This window comes from Dipodomys ordii, unplaced genomic scaffold (assembly GCF_000151885.1).
Source record: "Dipodomys ordii isolate 6190 unplaced genomic scaffold, Dord_2.0 Scaffold2, whole genome shotgun sequence".
NCBI lineage: Eukaryota > Metazoa > Chordata > Mammalia > Rodentia > Heteromyidae > Dipodomys > Dipodomys ordii.
Window position 1 is genome coordinate 20472342 of NW_012267218.1, and position 19769 is coordinate 20492110.

A 19769-nucleotide genomic window follows, 5' to 3' on the forward strand; every position below is an offset into this window, starting at 1 on the left:
CTCACATTCTGAACTCACTGTGGATTCAGAGCCATGCTTTACTGATCGCCTAGGCAACTCTTTATCTTACCAAGTAGACAATAAAGTTAATCATCCAGTCATACCATGTGCAACCCAAGCTCAATATACATGCATGATCTGACTGAATTCCATAGCCACCCATAGAAGGTAAAATTATCCTCTGTTTTACAGATTAAAAAAAAACTCTGAGTATAGCTAAGTAACTTGAAAGATTAAATAATCTTGACCAGAGATATACAATTAATTAGTGGGCAGAGCTAGGATTGAAATCCAGGACTCTACGCTCTAACCACAATGAAATGCTTCTAGAAAATCTTCAGGGCCTGGTAGGTGTTGTTAGAGATTGAATAGAGGCTTAACGTGTGTATGCTTCTAGATTCAATCCCCACTCCACTCTACTCCACCCAAAAAAAAAAAAAACCTTTATATTTCAAAAGAAAAAGACTCAAGGGACCAAATCTGGTCCAAATCTGCCAATTCCTGGTTCTACTTAAGCAATTCTGGATAAATCAGTTCAGCTTCCTGAAACGTCAGTGGGCTCATTTGTAAACTGCAAGGTTGAGCAGAACCAGGAATCACAAGTGTGTGGCATACATACCTCTTTATTTATCCATAGCACATGCTAGATATCACTAATCAGCTATGAAAATCACTAGCCCAGATGAAGACTTTCTCCACCCAACACTCAAGACATTATTATTTATCAACTATATTCCCAGAGATACAATGTCTCTAGGGTATTTTCTGACACCAAAAGCCTACTACTATGTTACTGGGATTCTAAAAACTATTTTTTTTTAAATTTTAGCCCCAACTCTTACGTAGACTGCTGTTCCCACACCTCAGTCTTCCCTCTGTCAAAGGGACATTATACCACAATATGACATCAGGTAGTCATCTGTACCTTCTTCCTGTCACCATGAACCACTCCAAGCCAATGTCAATCTGGGTCAAATCATACAGTCTGGATCTGCTATCATTATGGTCCTGCTGAGTCCATAGAAGGAGGAACATCTAAGGCCAAAGCTGCTAATGCTATAGGATGAAGGGGACAAGTTCCCTTGCATTAAGCACTATGTTGCCAAAAGTTTCTAGTCATAGGAAAAACAGCCTTGTGACAGTGGCTCACACCTGTAATCCTAATTACTCAAAAGGTAGAGACCTGAGGATCATGGTTTCAAGCTACTCGGGCAGAAAAATCCATGAAACTCATCTCCAATTAACCCAAATGCTAGAAGCAGGACTATGGTTCAAGTAGAAGAGTGCCAGCCTTGAGCAAAAAAGCTAAAAGAAGCTGGGCACCAATGGCTCATGCCTGTAATCCTAGCTACTCAGGAGGCTGAGATCTAAGGATTGGGGTTCAAAGCCAGCCCAGGCAGGAAAGTCTATGAGACTCCAATAAATCACTCAGAAAACCAGAAGTAGTGCTGTGGCTCGAGCGGTAGAGCTGAAGAGCTGAGAGACAGCACCCAGGCCCAGAATTCAAGCCCAAAAAAGAAAAAAAAAAAACAACACTAAAAAATTACACCCAAGCCCTGAGTTCAAGCCACATACTAGCACGCACACACATGCGCACACACACACACACACACACACACACACACACACACTCCTTATGGTGGCAACATGTATGATTATAGGAATACTGAATCATCACTGAAGCTCCTTTGTCTCTCTTCTCATAGACAGAACAACTAATCCAGGGCAGAGTTCTACAGAATGGGTGGCATTCCAAATATAGGTTGTGTGTCAGAGACAGCAATCCTAAAAGAAAGGTTATAGGAGGGACAGGTCTAGTGGCTGAGAAAGCTTAATGAATAAAACATCCTAAACAGCTGGTGAAGAGACTTGCATTTTGATAGGGAACCAGGTTTTGGGCCAAAGGAATTACTTTCTAATAGTGGAAATACAAGCATCAGCAATGACTTAGGGAGGTAGGAAGCAAAGAAGTTGTTCCAGCAACCCTGAAATTCTAACAAATGAGCTGGTATGACTATGCAAGCCCCCAGCAAACAACATATGAGAAGCAAATTTAAGACCTTAATAACATTACTGGCATTTTGTAACTCCGCCTGTGGACCAACCCAGATGTGTATCCTAGGGGAGCCTAGGACATGCACTCTTGGGTCTGGAAAGCCTCCATTAGAGAACCTATTTGACAGAAAAATCTGAAGAGAACCCTTCCCTCCATCTGCCCCTTAATCACACACAGTGAGGAGATGCATAATTAATTTGTTCTCTACATTTTCTCTGTGGTTCAAGGAGTGAGGGCAGTTCTGGAAATTACAGACAAAAAAAAGGGGAGTGGGGGAAGGGGCAAGCAGAATAATATATCCAGCCAGCCAGTTTCTCTTCCCTTCCCTTCCCTTCTCTTTCCCTCTGTGCTTGCTTGCTCAGGCCACAGGCTTGCATGTAAGACTGGAAGGGACCTTTTCCATTTCCTCATGGCCTTGAGTTCTTGGATGCCTGTGAGAAGGACCAAAACACAAACTCCTGAAAGATACAGGAGATACAAGATACAAGAAGCCATCATTCTTAGAAAGAAGATGAGAGGGGCTGGGAAGGTGGCTCAGTGGTAGAGTGCTTGCCTTGCATGCATGAGGCCCTGGGTTCGATTCCTCAGCACCACATAAGCAAAAAGAAAAAAGCCGGAAGTGGTGCTGTGGCTCAAGTGGTAGGGCGCTAGCCTTGAGCTGAAGAGCTGAAGGACAGCGCCCAGGCCCAGAGTTAAGGCCCACGACCGGACCCAAAAAAAAAAAAAAAAGAAATTAGATGAGATTTGACACAAAGCTCGGAAGCACTGTGGAGATCAACAGGCTAAGGAACAACTGTCCACACAGACAAAATGGATGAAAACATGTTTGTTAAGCTCATGACCTGTGGAAATGACATTGGGATTATTTAGAGAAATGTCAATGATTAGAGAGGCATACTGAAATTACAGGTAAAATGTCATGACTTCTACAGTTTAAGTGTCTTCAGCAACAGATGAACAAATAAACTAATTATGGCAACATATTTTAGACTGAGGTGGCAGGCAGGTTCATTATTCTCTGTGCTTTTTAATTATACTTGGAATGTTTCATAGAGAGATAAATTATTTTTACATATGTGCTGGTATGAGGCTTGAACTCAGGGTCTTTGCATTGTCCCTGAGCTCTTTGTCCTCAAGGCTACCACTTTGAGCCACATACATCCAATGTTTGAGTGGTTAATTGGAGATAAGAGTCTCACAGGTACTTTTCTGCCCAGGCTGGCTTTGAACCTCAATCCTCAGATCTCAGCTTCCTAAGTAGCTAGGAGTACATCTCTAATCTGCCATTCCTGTGACTCCCACTGTGGAGTTGTAGCATGGGAGGCACAAGAAACACATCTTGGACATGCTGGTAAGAGTTTGACTTGCAGCCTCTACAGCCTGACCTCCTCAGCACATCAAGGTAGGAGACAGACATGGAAAAATACTGGTTAATTATGGCCTGACAAGTGGCCCAAACTTCCTGATTCTACAAGCAAATCTACAGTTCATGGACTGCTGGCCTGGGGGAGCCCTGAGAGTTCAGGATGCAGATGGTCACAGGCCCCTGTACTTTGTGGGATCGAATCCAAGTTCTGGTAGACTGAATCAAAGCCACCAAAAAAGATTAAATACCCACACCCTAATCTTTGCTGGTGTAATCAAGTATTCTGAGATAAGATCATTCTGGATTGTCCAAGGACAAGTGTCCTCATAAGAAAGAAGACAGAGGCAGAGATTGGAGTGATGGAGTCATAACTGGCTGGACCTGCCATTAGTTAGAAGAGGTAGTGAAAGACTCTTCTCTAGAGCCCCCAGAGACAGCATGATCCTGTTAGTACTTTGATTTCAGATTTCTGATCCCAGTTCTAGACTATTGTCTTAAGCCACTCAGTTTGAGATCATGATGCTCACAGGAAAGTAAGACACACAAGACTAGCTGTGTACCCTGCAGAAGTCACTTCATTGCTCTGTGCTTCAGGTTCTTCATCTATAAAATAGGGATAATGGTAACCACTTCACAGGAAGAGTCAAGTGAAGTTAAGTCTCTAGCGACAGTGCCAGCCCATAATTACTGCTCAGTCACTGTAAACTCTTGTTCTTTTTTTTTGGGGGGGGGAGGGGTCCGGTCATGGAGCCTGAACTCTGGGCCTGGGCACTGTCCCTCAGCTCTTCAGCTCAAGGCTAGTGCTCTACTACTTGAGCCACAGAGCCACTTCCGGCTTTTCTCATTTTGCTTAACGTGGTGCTGAGGAATCGAACCCAGGGCCTCAGGCATGCAAGGCAAGCGCTCTACCACTGAGCCATCTTCCCAGCCCCATAAACTCTTGTTCTTAGCACTAGAGAAGCCCAATGAGTCAGTCTGGGATGGGTCTGGGATAGGACTAAGATGGGCACGAGCCAATGGAAGCCAGGTTATCTGTAATCCCTGCCCCATTTAGTAACATTACAGTCTTCTCCAAAGTGGGAATCATGGGAATGTTGGGGTAGAAAGCTACTAGAAACTTACTAAAGAGTGCCTAGCACTAAGTGCAAGCTAAGCCCTCAGCCCAGCACCATCTCTGATGAACGGCTGCTCTGCCATCTCCACCACCCTCCAGAGCCACGTGGAGAGTTCTCCACACACAGGTGAGAGAGCCAAAGATTCAGGAATGGACTAACAACCGTCCTCATGATGAAAAGATGAAGAGACATACTGGGCACACAACAATGGAGCCCACAACCAGAAGTCCAGTGGGCTGCTTGTTTCATGACAACCAAGACATCTGGAATGAGAGTAACCAAAGCCAGCAGGGCAAGATCAAGGACATCGTGGGTGTCCACCAGAGTCTAGTCGACATCAGCTACAGAGGATAGAGCCTTGCTTCTCTAGGTGCAATCCCAAAACAGTGATGTGGTACAAAAGTTGTAAAAGCAGCGGGCGCTGGTGGCTCACGCCTGTAATCCTAGCTACTCAGGAGGCTGAGATCTGAGGATCGCGGTTCAAAGCCAGCCCAGGCAGGAGAGACTGTGAGACTCCTATCTCCAATAAACCACCGGAAAACCAGAAGTAGCACTGTAGCTCAAGTGGTAGAGCGCTCGCCTTGAGCTGAAGAGCTGAGGGACAGCGCCCAGGCCCAGAGTTCAAGCCCAACGACCGATTTAAAAAAAAAAAGTTGTAAAAGCAACTTAAGATAGTGCCCAGAACATTAATTTGCATATGCATTAGATGAGGGGATGGGAGAACAGGACTATCAAACCTCTAATTTCACATATATTTTACGGGAGACAAAACTAAAGAGAGGTAAAAGTCAACAGAATGATAACAACCACAGAAACACCTGAAAAGAGGGGCTGGGAAGGTGGCTCAGTGGTAGAGCGCTTGCTTTGCATGCTCAAGACCCTGGGTTCGATTGGTTCGATTCCTCAGCACCACATAAGCAAAAAGAAAAAAGCCGGAAGTGGCATTGTGGCTCAAGTGGTAGAGCACTAGCCTTGAGCTGAAGAGCTGAGGGACAGTGCCCAGGCCCAGAGTTCAGGCCCCACGACCGGACCCAAAAAAAAGAAAAAAGAAACACCTGAAAAGTGATGGTAGTAATGAATTGTAGACAGTGCTATTTCTGTTTATATAGAAAGAAGTTTAGTTAGGAGAGGAACACAAAGACTCAATGCTGATCATATATAATAATATATATCTAAATGAACTCCAGGAAATGGAAACAAGTGGTTTTTCCTTCATTGCAGTTTTCATTTTCTTTTCTTTTTGTCTTGTTTATCTGTCTTTGGGAGGGTTAGGGTGGACACAGAAGTGGAGGGACAGAGGGTACATAAATGCAGCGATGATACTCACTAGACGCTATTTTGAAAATTAACTATACAACTTTTGGGAGGGGGAGACAGAGAGTAAGTGAAGGGGTATCACTGTCTCTTTACCTGACTTACATAACTATGACCCCTCTATATATCACCTTTAAAATAGCAATTTTTTAAATCAAATTTTAAAAAAGAAATGAAGCAAGGCTGGACTCAGGGAAGAAGTACCCAGGGCTACAATTGTATAAATGAAGTATTATTTCTGAAATTGGGCAGTGAGAACAAGGATGGTTACTGTATTCTTTTTATACCTTTTCTTAGGTCCAACATATTTCTCTTTTGCTGTTATTTATTTTGCTGGTCCTGGTCCTGTGGCTTGAACTCAGGGCCTGGGCAATGTCCCCTAGCTTTTATGCTCAAGGACAGCACTTCACCACTTGAGCCACAGCTCTACTTCCAACTTTTGGTGATTAATTGGAGACAGGAATCTCACAGAATTTCCTGCCTGTGGTGGCTTTGAACCATGATCCAGATCTCTAGGATTATAGGCATGAGCCACCAGCACCCAGCTTCATGTAAAAAAAAAAAAAAAAAAGGTTCATGCAGATACAAGAAAACAATATGATGCTACTGGACACAGGCCAAGGCTTCTAACAAGCGTAGGCCCTTCAAGAGAGTAATTAACTAGCATTTCCTTGGTTGTTTAGGACCTCACTACCCCATGACCCCAATATCCACCAGGAAGCTCAGTCATACCACATCCATACATCCACTCCATCCCGCCCCACCCAGCCCAGGACTCTCAACAAAGGCAGTGGCCCCATTAATTCTCCCAGGCCCTGCTAAGGCCCAAGAATTCCAATAGAATTGGAATTTCCAATTCCTATAGAATGGTCCTGTTATCAGACAGGCTTTAAGATCAGGACTACTGCAAAAACTGCACAGACTTGTATTGCTCTGAAGGGCTTGGGTATACAGAAAGCTGAAAAGAAGGCATCAGGTCCAATCCAGGAGACCAATCCTTAGATGACCTAACCAGAGCACATTATATGCAGCTCATGCTCCTGGGAAAATTACCACAAACTCTGAGAAAGCCAGACACCAAGATAACAAGGATTCAATTTTCCACCTCTATGCAGAGTCCTCTGAGGCAAACATCCCACGATGACAAATGAAAACAGTGAACAAGATCTGAGGGACACAGCACAGAAAAACCCACTGATTTTCCTCACCAGGTAGACTGACATTGCATGTGCAAAGGAACTGTAACACAATTAGAGAGCTCCTGCTGCTCCAGAGAGGCCTCTGCTGAGCAGGAAAATCTACCAAGTTTGAAAGTCAAGTCCAACAAGTCCATTGGTTCTAGCACCATGTATTGTAGCTCAGAATTTATCAGTAACAAGGCCAAGTCTCTGATCTTTACCTGGCAGGGTGCTGCATCTTCTGGATTTTACTTCTCATCAAATAAGTAAAGGACATTCACCATTACCACCTCAATTCCAAATATTAAGAACTACAGTAACTAAGAACACACACACACACACACACACACACACACACACACACACACACACATTTTGCTGACCTGAAACACCTACAGCACAGGTACTAGTGGCCTGCTCAATAACAAGACTGCAAGGTCTTCATGGGTCAAGGTCAAGGTCAAAGCCAAGGACCTTTCTACACCATGACTTTGATTAAGGAAAGAAATCTCTCTCTCCCCCCCCCCATTTTCTCTTCCTCTCCTTCTTCTCCCCTCTCCCCCTTTCCCTCTTTCTCTCCTCCCTCTCTCTCTGTAATCTCTTTCCCCCACTCCATTCCCCATTGCCTGACACACAGTAGAAGCTGAAAAAATGTTCAGTAACTAGTAAACATTCTCAACCTTTCCCTGAAGCTGAAATAAAATTGTACCCCAGAATTTTCCATGATTCTCAGTTTGTGGTATAAAATCTGGCCTCGGGTCCCTTTATGACCTCCCCTTTGACTCTCCCATACCCTATCCTTCAGTAACATTGAAGTAATCTCTCTTTTTTATGGACAATCTGAAATGTCTTACTCATGAACCTCAGCTAAAAATCATGTTGTCCCCAGTGGTACATGTCTCAATCCAATGTATCTTTCCAAACTCTGCCTCAATTCCTTAATGTATTAAGCTTCCCCATCTTAGAAGCCACTCTGCTCCCATATGCCTCTAAAGTCTTGCCTACTTTAATTAATATTGTAGATAATAAGAGGCAGGTCTCACTGTTGGAGAAAGAAATGACATATAAGGAAAAGGAGAACGCTAAGGATTCTGGTGTTGGACTGGAACTGGAGATGGAAGTATAAACCCAGAGCTTTTTGATCTATCTATCATGCATGGGGGCATGAGTTAGTATGCACACATATATTTGCTCAGTGGCTAGAAATGGCTCGATACCATCAATGAATCCACTTCTAGGGCCAGAAGAAAGGACTCCACCAAATTGCCTAGTAAACAAGATAGGTTGAATCCCACCCAAATCTCATCTGGTATGTGTATAAGATAACACAGTTAGCTCCCCAAAGAAAAATCATTATTCCCCACAATGAGAATGGCTACAGAGCTGCAAAATTAACAAATACCTGTATCCCAACTCTTTAGCCAGAATCAATTCTGTCCTATTGTTGCCAGCCATTTGCCTATATATCTACACCACCAGTGATTTCCTTCTGCTTTACTACCAGCAGATCACATCGATCTTCGTTTATAAGCATCCTGGTCACTAGGAATTTGCTTCTCCAGAGCCCTCTCTCCCAAGACCCTCAGCTACCAAACTAAGTGCCTCAGTACCCCAAACCCACTTCTTCACAGCTGAATCACAGCTGAGTCACTGAGCCAGCTTGCCAGTGCCAACCTTGAAAGTGCTTCTTGAAGTCACTACCTGATGTACTAGTCTCCTGGCTGACATTCTCTGGAACCTACAGATGCTGGCTTGACAGGTAAGATAGGGATGGCTTTTTATTTTCTTTCAGTCATTCCTTTATCAGTCATGATGACAAGAAGGGATAAGCGCTCAAATGGAAGAAAACACTCCTGCAGTATTTACTCATGCTTTTCCTCACCAGCCAGATCCCTCTCCCCAAGCACAAATTCCTGAGAACCAGTCTACACATCCTGTTATCTGGTGTGTCCAGCCATCACAAGCTGCCCTCCCATCAAATGCCAGCCTGTACTTTCCTCGCACATCCCCCAAAGCTGTCAGCTTCTCTGGGAGCCAAGGCACTACTGTCTTTCAGATGACTTACAAGCCAGCAGGCAACGGTCTTTACAATACCCATTGCCCACCTGCTTTGCAGGTTCCCCAAGGCAGAAAGAGGCCTTTCCCCAGTGTGGCTTAGACTTCTCCATGTCAATCACTCTGATGGGTGCCAAGGCTCACCACATTGATTAGATAGAGAAAGAAGCATTACATCTCAAAAATAAGGACTTTGAGATTCTCCAATTTAAAAAAAAAAGACATGTAACTATTATCTGTGGCAGTAATAAAGACATAGTGATTAAATTCAAATAGGAAGATAGCTCTGGAAAGAAACACAAAAAATGATGACTGCCTCCAGACAGGAAAATTAGGCACCTAAAGAACAAGGGTAAAAGGGTCATTTTGCCTGTTTCAAATATTATGTATCTGGGATTGTGTATCATTTGAATGTATTTCCCATTAAATAACACTTTAAGGATGCAATCAGCCAAATGCCAAATGTGGAAACTTCCACACAGGTGAACAGTTTGGTTTCTTCAATAAGAAAACAGCTAAAAATAAAAACAAAAAAAAATAATAGCCAGGCACCAGCAGCTTATAGACTAGACTCAGAGACTCAGATCTGAAGAATGTGGTTTAAAGCTAGCCTGGACAGGAAAGTCTGTGAGGTAAGAATTTCCAATAAACTACTAAAAGAGTCAGAAGTAGAACTGTGGCTCAAGTGGTAGAGCACTAGCCTTGAGCAAAAGAAGTTTAGGGACAGTGCCCATGCCCTGACTTAAGCCTCAGGACCAGCACCAAAAAATAAAAATAAAAAAGTAAAGAAGGGTAGAAGAAATGTTATAGATCTTAAATACAATATATTTTATAGATTTATTAAAGATTCAGGTAATGTCGACAAAGTATAATACATGTTCCTTGCTGTGGATCCAGATTGGAACAAACTACAAAAAAAGACATTTGGATTTAGAGAATGTTAAATGAGCAAGTAGCTGTTCTGAAGGAATTGTTCATCATTAGGTATGATCATCACAGTTTTGTGTTTCTGTTTTTTCAATGGTTCTTATTTATTGGAGCTAAGTGTTTACAGGTAAAAAACTATGCCTAAGATTCATGGTGAAACATTAAAGGATGGAGATGACAAATAAGATATTGTTATTTTCTCAGGCTGCATGGCACTTCCATGGGGATTCATCATGCTATTCCCTCTCCTCTTGTAGGAGAATGAAATTTCCATAATGAAAAGTTTAAAGTTTTTTAACTAATTACTCCACAAACATCAGGATGCTGGAGAAAAGCAGCACAGAGTAGAGGTGTCCAAGTTGCGTCCAGAAGGATAAGGAGGAAGGTTCTCAGGGCATTTCCGGTTGAAGAGGCTGCATAAGCAAAGCCAGCCCACCTATCACCAGGTCTCTCCAAAGGCATCTATGCTTGACCTCAAGCTCAACCTACATGTCAAAAAATGCCCTTTGCTTGATCCCCCAACTCTCCAGGACAGCTAGCTTAACATCTACCTGTTCCAGGTAAGAGAAGGGAGGGTACATTGGGGTCCACAGCCCCACTTCTACTACAAGAGGTCCTCCAGGGACCTTAGAGGATAGGAAAGCAATTAATTTCTCCTACTTGGGTTTGGCCCAACAAAGCAGTTTAGAAGCCTGCTGAGTTATCTCAGGAACAGAGCCTTCATCCCTCTTGAATTGTCCCCACACTTTCCCTCACCAGAAACATACATTGCCTCCCCGAATAGCATCTCCCAATAATAGCTTCAGTGCAGGGAACCCAGTTGATGCAGATCTGCTAGCCCCAATCATGGGCACTAAAACACCTCCATGAAGAAGGAAGTAGTCCTCTGCTCCTTTCCAAACCCTCTAGCCCCTACATCAGTAGCCACTGTGTCCTCTGCCCACAGGAAGCTGGCTGAGCCACTCAAGAGTTGGCCCTGGGCCAGACAGATCTCAATGGTCCCTTACCTCAGATCGAAGCTGCAAGTACTCCTCTGAGCCATATGGGACACTCCGCAGAGAGGTGAGATAGTCATAACTGATGACAGCTGTCTGTGAACCAAAGGAAGGAAAGTTTAACACTTACACATCATCTACTACTCCTCTGCCCAAGTCCTACAGCTTCAGTGCCTGACCTGAGCTGCTAGGTCTTCAGAAGGAGCCAGTCCTATCCCTTCGATGCTCAGCCCCCAGATCTTAACCTGGCTGACTCATCCAGAGCACTGCACAAATGCCACCTCTGCAGAGGGTCCAATCTCCAGTTTCCCCAATGCACCAGGAACTCTCAATTATTCATCCCAATTCCTTATTCATCCCATTCCTTATCTATGGACTGTCTGAATGTAAGATCTGTAAGCACAAAGGCTAGTCCTTCCTGTTCATCTCTGTGACCCCAGGACCCCAAGCAGACAGGAAGATGCTCATAAAGAGTGAGTTGAATGAATATTGTTAGATAAACTTCTCCTACTTTTTCTGTATCATAAGTAAATATTATTTTTATGCTCATCCTAAGAGCCTAAGTTTTGATTCTGGATCCTCTGATCAATATCCTGGAGAGGATCTCTTGTCCTTGGAAAATCAGCAGATTACAGGCTCAGGGATATTTCAAGCATGGAGGAGTCTTGAGGATTATCTAACCCAAACCTTCCTGAGGACTCTCAAAATAAAGGAGTTTAGGAGATTTATATTAAAGAGTCTATCTTTGTCTGCACTGCCCAAAGCATAATTCCATCCAAGATATACTTATTGAACACAAGTCACCAGCAGAATCTGCTCACTGAGCAGAGTACAGGATGATCAGGCTCTAGCCCTTTAAAGAATGCATCTTGCTGGGCGTCAGTGGCTCACATCTGTAATCCCAGCTACTCAGGAGGCTGAGATCTGAGGATCATGGTTCAAATCCAATCCAAGCCAAGGCCGTGAAACTCTTATCTCCAATAAACCACCAGAAAACTGGAAGTAGGGCTGTTGCTTAAGTGGTAGAGCGCTGGCCTGGAGCTGAAGAGCTAAGGGACAGTGCTCAGGCCCTATAACCGACAAAAAAAAAAAAAAAAAGAATGTGCATCTTAAATCAAGGTGTGATGAGGTACACTTATAATCCCAGCTACTCAGAGGTAGGAGGATTATGGTCTGAAGTCAGCCTGGACAAAAAACACAAGACCTTATCTGAAAAATAAACTAAAGCAAGAAAGACTACAGGCATAGCTCAAGTAGCAGAGCATTTGCCTAGTACCTAGGAGGCCCTGAGTTCAAATCCCATTGCTGACATTTTCCTCCCTTCTTTAAAGCCCTAAGGTTTCACATTTCTGAGGTTTCATTCAAAGCCTGCTTCCCTCGGGACATCCATGCTGACCACTCATCTATATGTCTGCCCACAGTTAGCAGGCTTGACAGGTGCATGGTTTTAGAATGTTTTTGTTTTTTTGTTGTTTTTTTTTTGTCAGTTGTGGGGCCTGAACTCTGGGCCTGGGTACCGTCCCTCAGCTCTTCAGCTCAAGGCTCTACCACTTGAGCCACAGTGCCACTTCTGGCTTTTTCTGTTCATGTGGTGCTGAGGAATCGAACCCAGGGCCTCATGCATGCGAGGCAAGCACTCTACCACTGAGCCACCTTCCCAGTCTTAGAATGCTTTCTAACCATTCATGTATGCGCTTTGTGACCAAAGATCTCTTGAAAGCTGGGTCAGGTGAGATAGTTTCTTTCTATCTTCAAAGCACATAAAGACAACACTGGGACCAAAACAAGCACTTGGTAAACACTTTTGGATGGTTTTAGTTTCCACAGTCTATTTATCCGAAGCCTATTTGTCAGACTTGATTCTCTGACTCAGCTCACCCTGAGGATAGGCACTCTGTCAGGGGCCCTTCTCTAAGCAAGACTCACAAGAACACTTGATAACGTTTAAGTACTGGAGAAATAATGAGACAACAACCAAAACCAGATATATCTGTCTTGATGCATCTCCACATCAAGAGGAAGGGAGATGAGCTCACCAGTAGCAGAGATATGGGGCAGAGAAAACAAGAGGCACATGACAATCTAACCACCAATGGGGCAATTGTATGGCAATGTTTGGAAGAGCCTCTGTGAGCAGAGTTAAGATGACATGATGACACCAGAACAATGTGGTTATTGACCCACTTAAGCAAACCTCGAATGGTCAGATATCCAACCCTTACCAGTTTAAGGATCAAAGGGAATTCTCAAAGTTCAAGGCCTCAACATTCCACCTCTAAGGCCCACATCAGAACATTCACACTAGCTCACTGGAGCAAGATCTAGTTTCAAGGCAGAATCTCTTGTCTACCAAGTCATCTTTCCTCAGCATTTGCTAAGACATACCGCCTACCTAAGTCGTAAATAAAATTAGGACACACAGAGCCAACAATGTAAAGGCTTCAGAGCAGAGGCCTCCATGCCACCATTCTCTTTAACTGTAGGGCAGAAGAGCTTAAGTGTACAGGAGGGAAGGGACATGAGCATGCACATCTCTGTCAGATGTAGCTGTGTAGAAAGAGCTTGGGCATGTATCTCTAAATAGGTGGGAGCAGCATAGCCACCTGCAAATAGTACCGTAGTTCCCCCTGGTACCTCTAAAAGGGGAAAAACCTACCGTAGCAACTGCTCTGCCCACTCTGACAGCACCAAAGTCATTAGGGTCCAAGTACTTGTTGCTGTAGAAGTAAACGCCAGAGGCACCAAGAGCTGCACTGGTCCATGAAGCAAGTTTGACAGCCTTTCTGGCCATGTCCCCAGACCCTACAGCAGAAAGGGAAATTGAGAAAGATTAGTAGTTAATCCAGAATTCAAATCTTGCCTGTCATTTTCTCAATCACATCAGGCCTTGGTTTCCTCATTTATAAAATATGATAATACCTCCTGAAAAACAACTGGGACAAAATGAGATAATTATATAAAATGAACGTAACACCCAGCACCAGTCAGCTCTCCAAGTCCTCCTTCTTTCAACAGTGTAAGGTACTATTCTAGACACAGGGAGAGAGTGAAGAAAACAAAGTCTTCGCCCACAGGGACCTTACATTCTAGAGATAACAATGAGAAACAAAAAGATATATGAGCAGAGCACTGGTGGCTCAAGCCTGTAATCCCTGCTATTCAGGAGACTGAGATCTAAGAATAACCATTCAAAGCTAGCCCTAGCAGGAAAGTCCATGAGAGAAAGAAAGAAAGAAAGATAAAGAGTATCTCCAATTAACCACCAGAAAACTGGAAGTGGATCTGTGGCTCAAAACAGTAGAGCACTAGCTTTGAGCAAAAGAGTTCAGGGACTGCGCCCAGGCCCTGAGTTCAAGTCCCACAACCAACAAAAAATAATAAAAATACATTATATACTACCATATCAGAGATGTTTTAAATGCCAATAAGATACAGTTGGAGGGGCTGGGAAGGTGGCTCAGTGGTAGAGTGTTTGCCTCGCATGCATAAGGCCCTGGGTTCGATTCCTCAGCACCACATAAGCAGAAAAAGCTGGAAGTGGCAGTGTGGCTCAAGTGGTAGAGTGTTAGCCTTGAGCTGAAGAGCTGAGGGACAGTGCCCAGGCCCAGAGTTCAGGCCCCATGACCTGTTGCAGCCTCTGATCTTTGAAAAAAGAGCCAAAGAGCTGAGGGACAGCACCCAGGCCCAGAGTTCAGGCCTCTCGACAGGCCAAAAAATAAAATGTTTCTGCACAGAAAAAAAAAAAAAAGCCATAACACCTGTAATCCTAGCAACTCTGGAAGCTGAGATCTCAGGATTGTGGTTTAGAACCAGCACAGGCAAGAAAGTCCATGAGACTCTTCTCCAATTAATCACCAAAAATAGCCAGAAGTGGAGTTATGGCTCAAATGGTAGAGCACTAAGCCTTGAGCACAAAAGCTCAGGTACAGTGCACAGGCCCTGAGCTCAAACTCCAGGACTAGCACAAAATAAAAGAAAATATCTACTTTGACTTAGATCTCATAGCCACATGGTGGTTTTCATTTTCTAAGTGTTCACAAAGTATATCTCTTCCCATTCTTACTGTCAATTTACATTATATAGTTTTCTCTAAATAGCACACAATTGAGTTTTATGTTTATGTTTAGTTTAACCTATGAGTTTATATTTAAATTTACCATTTTTCCACACTTCCTATCTGTTCAGTGTTCGGTTTTCCTCTTCAGTTCAGTTCTCTCTCTCTCTCTCTCTCTCTCTGTCTGTCTGTCTGTCTATCTCTCCATTGCAGTACTAGAAATTGAACTCAGAGCCTCATCCTTGAACCACACCCCCACCCTTTTTTCTTCCATTTCATGACTGTTCCTGGACTCAGTACTTTTCCAAATCTGTGTATTCTTCCCTTTGTATTCTTCTTTTCCGACCCAGTGCTTATAATGCATGCTCAGAGCAATGCCTGAAAGCACATCAGCCTTGATGCCATTTCAAAAATCACCATGCCTGGAGTCCACTCTGTGACCCACCAAGTCGAGGAGGGAAAGGGGTTGAGGGAAACGGGAATCTGTGTTCTAGTAAGATAATAGGTGACTTTCACACAAGCTCACATTTGTGAACTATTCCTCTAAATATTTTTTTTAATAAAGAGATGCTTCATGTGTTCACATTTATCTTTGAAACCATTCCCCAAAAGCAGCCTTCCCCCTCTTTGGCCCAGGTGCCCATATTCACTACCCAAGAATGATTACAATCATTTCCAGCATAACTATATAATGGAATATGATTCAGCCATTAAAAAAAAAGAAGTCCTACCATTTGCAGCAATATAGATGGATCTGGAGGGCATTATGCTAAGTCACAAAGAGAGAAATACTGAACTATTATTTGTATGTGGAATCTAAAAGAGTCAAATTCATAGAAGCTGGAGGTAGAATATTGCTTACTGGGGTGAAATGAAATGGAGAGGCATTAGTCAAAGGGTAGAAAGTTCTGGCTGAGGGAGAAGTTCTTGGGTTCTAATGGGTAAGGTTGGCAACTGTGCTTGATAATGCTATATTATTTAGTTGAAATTAGCTAAGAATTCAATTGTAAGTATGCTCACCACATACAAAAAGAGGGTAAGTATATGAGATGCTGGCATGATGATGAATTCAGCTGCAGCAATCTTTGCTCCCGGTGCATATACACAATCATCCCCTTGCATACCCACAATGGAAGCTCAATAAAGACAGAAGGAAAATAAGTTACAACCTTGCTTTGGACATTTCTTTCTTTTCTTTACATTTCTCTTCACTTTAGAAAGACCTCTCTCTTCCCCTTTCATTCAGCCAACATTTTAACAATCCTTTCAAACAAGTGAGTAAGAGGTAAGAACTTGCACTCTGGCACCCTTGAGCCGACATGGCTTCTTCCAAACCTGGGGGCCCTTGGGCAACCTGCTAAATCTCTCTAAATCTCTCTTAGCCTTGTGATCTTTCCCATCAAATGAGACACTAACAGCAGTATCTACCTGATGGGGTGATGATCAATGAGATAAGCCATGTAAAATGTTCAGCAGGGTGCCATTTACACTGGAACTGAAGGGTCACAGGTGCTATTCTCTTGTCACTCCTTTCTAAAATTATTCTCATTATCTTTTCCTCCAATGGTAGGCTTTGGCATAGGACCACCCATCACCACCACCACCACCACCCCACCACCACCCCACCACCACCCCTGCCTCCACCTCCCTATTCATTCCCAGAGGATCTCAGCACACACCAGGCCTAATGTGCCTACCACATCTAACCCTACCTTTCACCTCGATTTATAGCCTCATCTGTTGAAAAAGGTAAATGGCTCAGCTCACCCTCTATTTTGTTTCTGCCAGGATACAGGACCCTCGTCATTCACACCCTCCTTCTTGATGAGCCTAGGAAGGGATTTCCCTAGGCTCTTCCAATCTCTTCTAGGCATCTTCCAATGGGACATCCAGAGAAGCCCATATGGAGAAGGCAGCATGGAGTGAATGGTGGCTAAGAATCCAATGTTATTTCTAACAAGCTGGTTTTTATCTCTAACAATCTGGCCCTCTATCTGCCTCCTCCACTAGATGCAAAGGGAAGAATAGGTGTCAATAATTGTAAAAAGGTAGAGCAAATTCTATAGTTTTATGTAACCTCATCATCCACTTGGAACATGTTTACTTTTCTCATGTCAGAAGCAGGTCTCAGTCACCCTGGAGTGTCCAATTCTCACTTCCTCCCAGTTCTTCCTATTCTAGCTGACCCAGATATCTGTCCCACACAACTGTCTGGTGGTGACCGCCTCTATGGAATAGCTAAAAGACATATATCCTCCTTCTAGCAATCATGCCAGGCCAGATTTGGCCCCCAGGCTATAACTTGCCAAATCCTAGTTGATCACACAGTTAGTGCTTCCAAAACTGAATGCATTAGTGATGGATCAACTATGCCTATGAGGCCTGTGAAAACACACCTGGAAATGTCAGAACCAGTGTATATGTGAAAATGGAACCATGTAACTTGAGGGTATGGGTAGGATTGGGAAAGATGAGGGAGAATAATGGAAGCAGTGACATTGATCAAGGTGATGCATTGTGCTGAATATCTGACTTATACAATTAAAGATAATAATAAAACTAAATTAAATCTTTTCGGCACCACCAGTACTTCCGTAGGCTTTCCTCTAGTCAGTAGACCCCATCCTCCAGTTGTACCCACCCCTGATGCATGGAGATCACCCCTCTCCTTGAGGCCAGCTCTGGGTAAGGAAGTTGAAGGACAGCAATCATTCCCAGGACCCAGTTTCCAAACAAATGTCCTCAGTAATAAAAGAGGTAGAAATTGAAATACATAAAAAGGATAATATAGGAGCCAAACAATATGTACAGAGACTGAAGCTAGTGTTTTCCAGAAGGCTTTAGTGAGTCTTTAACATGCAAATGAGCTGCTTCCCTCAGGGTATTTTTAAAGGCCTGTCAGGCGTGAAATGTGTCTGTCAATGAAAAACATTTTACATTATTAATTTTTTTGTTAATGAATCCCTGCCCCATTCTGTTTACTTGCTTTTTCTTTTTGTCATGGGGCTTGAACTCTAGACCTGGGTGCTCTCCCTTAGCTCTTCAGCTCAAAGCTAGTGCTCTACCACTTGAGCCACAGTGCCACTTCTGGCCTTTTCTGTTTATGTGATGCCAAGGAATCGAACCCAAGGCCTCATGCATGGGAGGCAAGCACTGTACCTCTGAGCCACCTTTCCAACCCCTACTTTTTTTTTTTTTTTTTTACTTTCCCTTGAGTTACCTTTTATATAAGTGCATACCTTTGAAGGGGGCTTGAGGCCAGCAAGAGCCTAAAACCTAATCACTAGGAAATATTTTTAGTAATAACTAACTTTTACAAAACCTTTAAACTCATCTGGTTAGGTATCCCATGCAACCAGTAAGCAGAGACTAATGTCATCACTCCCAGGTATATATAGATGGGGAAAATACAGAGCCAGGTGTTTAGCTAGTACAATGGCAGAGTAACCAATCGAGTAGGGCCTTCCCACTCCAAGTGTTCAGCCCTTGTCCACATTATGGCACAAGGTCTCTTTAACAGGATTCCCTAGGTCACCAAGAGTCAAGATCAAGCAATATTTTCCCACTAAAACCATCCATTCCAGCCTACCAAGTTGACAATGCTGTCAGAACCAGGGAAAACATCCCTGTGCGCAACAGGATGTCCATCAAGTAGGAAGTTGATATCCATCCTCTGGAGGGAAACCAAGTACTTAACTGCTATTAGTTACAGATATGTACTTTGGAAGAAACTAGGCCTAGGAGTTCGTAAGTGACAGAGCCAGAACTTTTATCTACATGTTATCTGTTCCAACCAAAAGGACAAAAGGAATAAGCAGCTTGAGGGTTGGGGCAAGGGGAGGGGAGACAGACAAATGGAGAGAAGAAAGGTAGGCAAATACAGTCATTATTCAGTGTACATAGGTAGAAATGGAACCATGTAACTTGAGAGTGTAGATGGGAATGGGAAAGATGGCAGAGAATAATAAGAGTGACAGTGATCAAGATGATGCATTGTACTGGTAATCTGACTTGTTGAACTGATACCCCTTTGCACAACTACTTAAAAATAACAATAAAGTAAAATAAGCTCTTAGCTGGAACTGATGGCTCACATCTATAATCCTAGCTACTCAGGAAGCTGAGACCTCGGTATGGAGATTTAAAGCCAGCCCCGGCAGAAAAGTCTGTGCAATTCTTATCTCCAATTATCCAGAAAGAAAAGCTGAAAGTAGAGGTGTGGCTCAGATCCACAGTCTAAAGCAGAAAAAGTTAAGAGGAAGCAGTGCCAATACAAAGAAATAAATAAATAAATAGATAAATAAATAAAAAGATAAACCAAGTCAAATTAAATACTAAAGAAAAAATAAGCAAATTGTGGGCCAACAAATTTCTGACCAGGAAAGCTGAATCCCAGATAAGTCAGTACCCCACCCTTTGAGGGGAAGGGGTTTGAATGGTTTAACCCAGCACTATTCTTGCCCAACAGGTTCCCTTGTCTGACCAAAAACCAAATGCAAACTCTTTCAGGATGTGAGGTCAAATTTTACATCTATAAGAACCATTAACTAACAGCCAAAGTAAATAATGACACAAAACAGATTATGACTTCTCAACAAAATTTTGGCCAATCGCCTTCAACAATTCATCCAAAAAATCATACACCACGATCAAACAGGATTCATTTCAGGGATGCAAAGCTGGTTCAATATACGCAAATCAATTAATAT

The 19769-nt window shown here is 43.2% G+C and overlaps 1 protein-coding gene across 2 annotated transcripts in view; it reads right to left on the minus strand.

Moving 5' to 3' along the window:
- Adck1 (aarF domain containing kinase 1) overlaps positions 1 to 19769 on the minus strand; it is a 92272-nt gene that overhangs the window by 68767 nt on the left and 3736 nt on the right. For both annotated transcript variants that reach the window (XM_013012449.1, XM_013012443.1), the window contains exons 2-3: positions 13663 to 13808; positions 11019 to 11102 (exon numbers count right to left, since the gene is read on the minus strand). In XM_013012449.1, the coding sequence (XP_012867903.1) occupies positions 11019 to 11102; positions 13663 to 13797 (219 nt within the window). In that variant the 5' untranslated portion in view covers positions 13798 to 13808. The remainder of the gene's footprint in view (positions 1 to 11018; positions 11103 to 13662; positions 13809 to 19769) is intronic.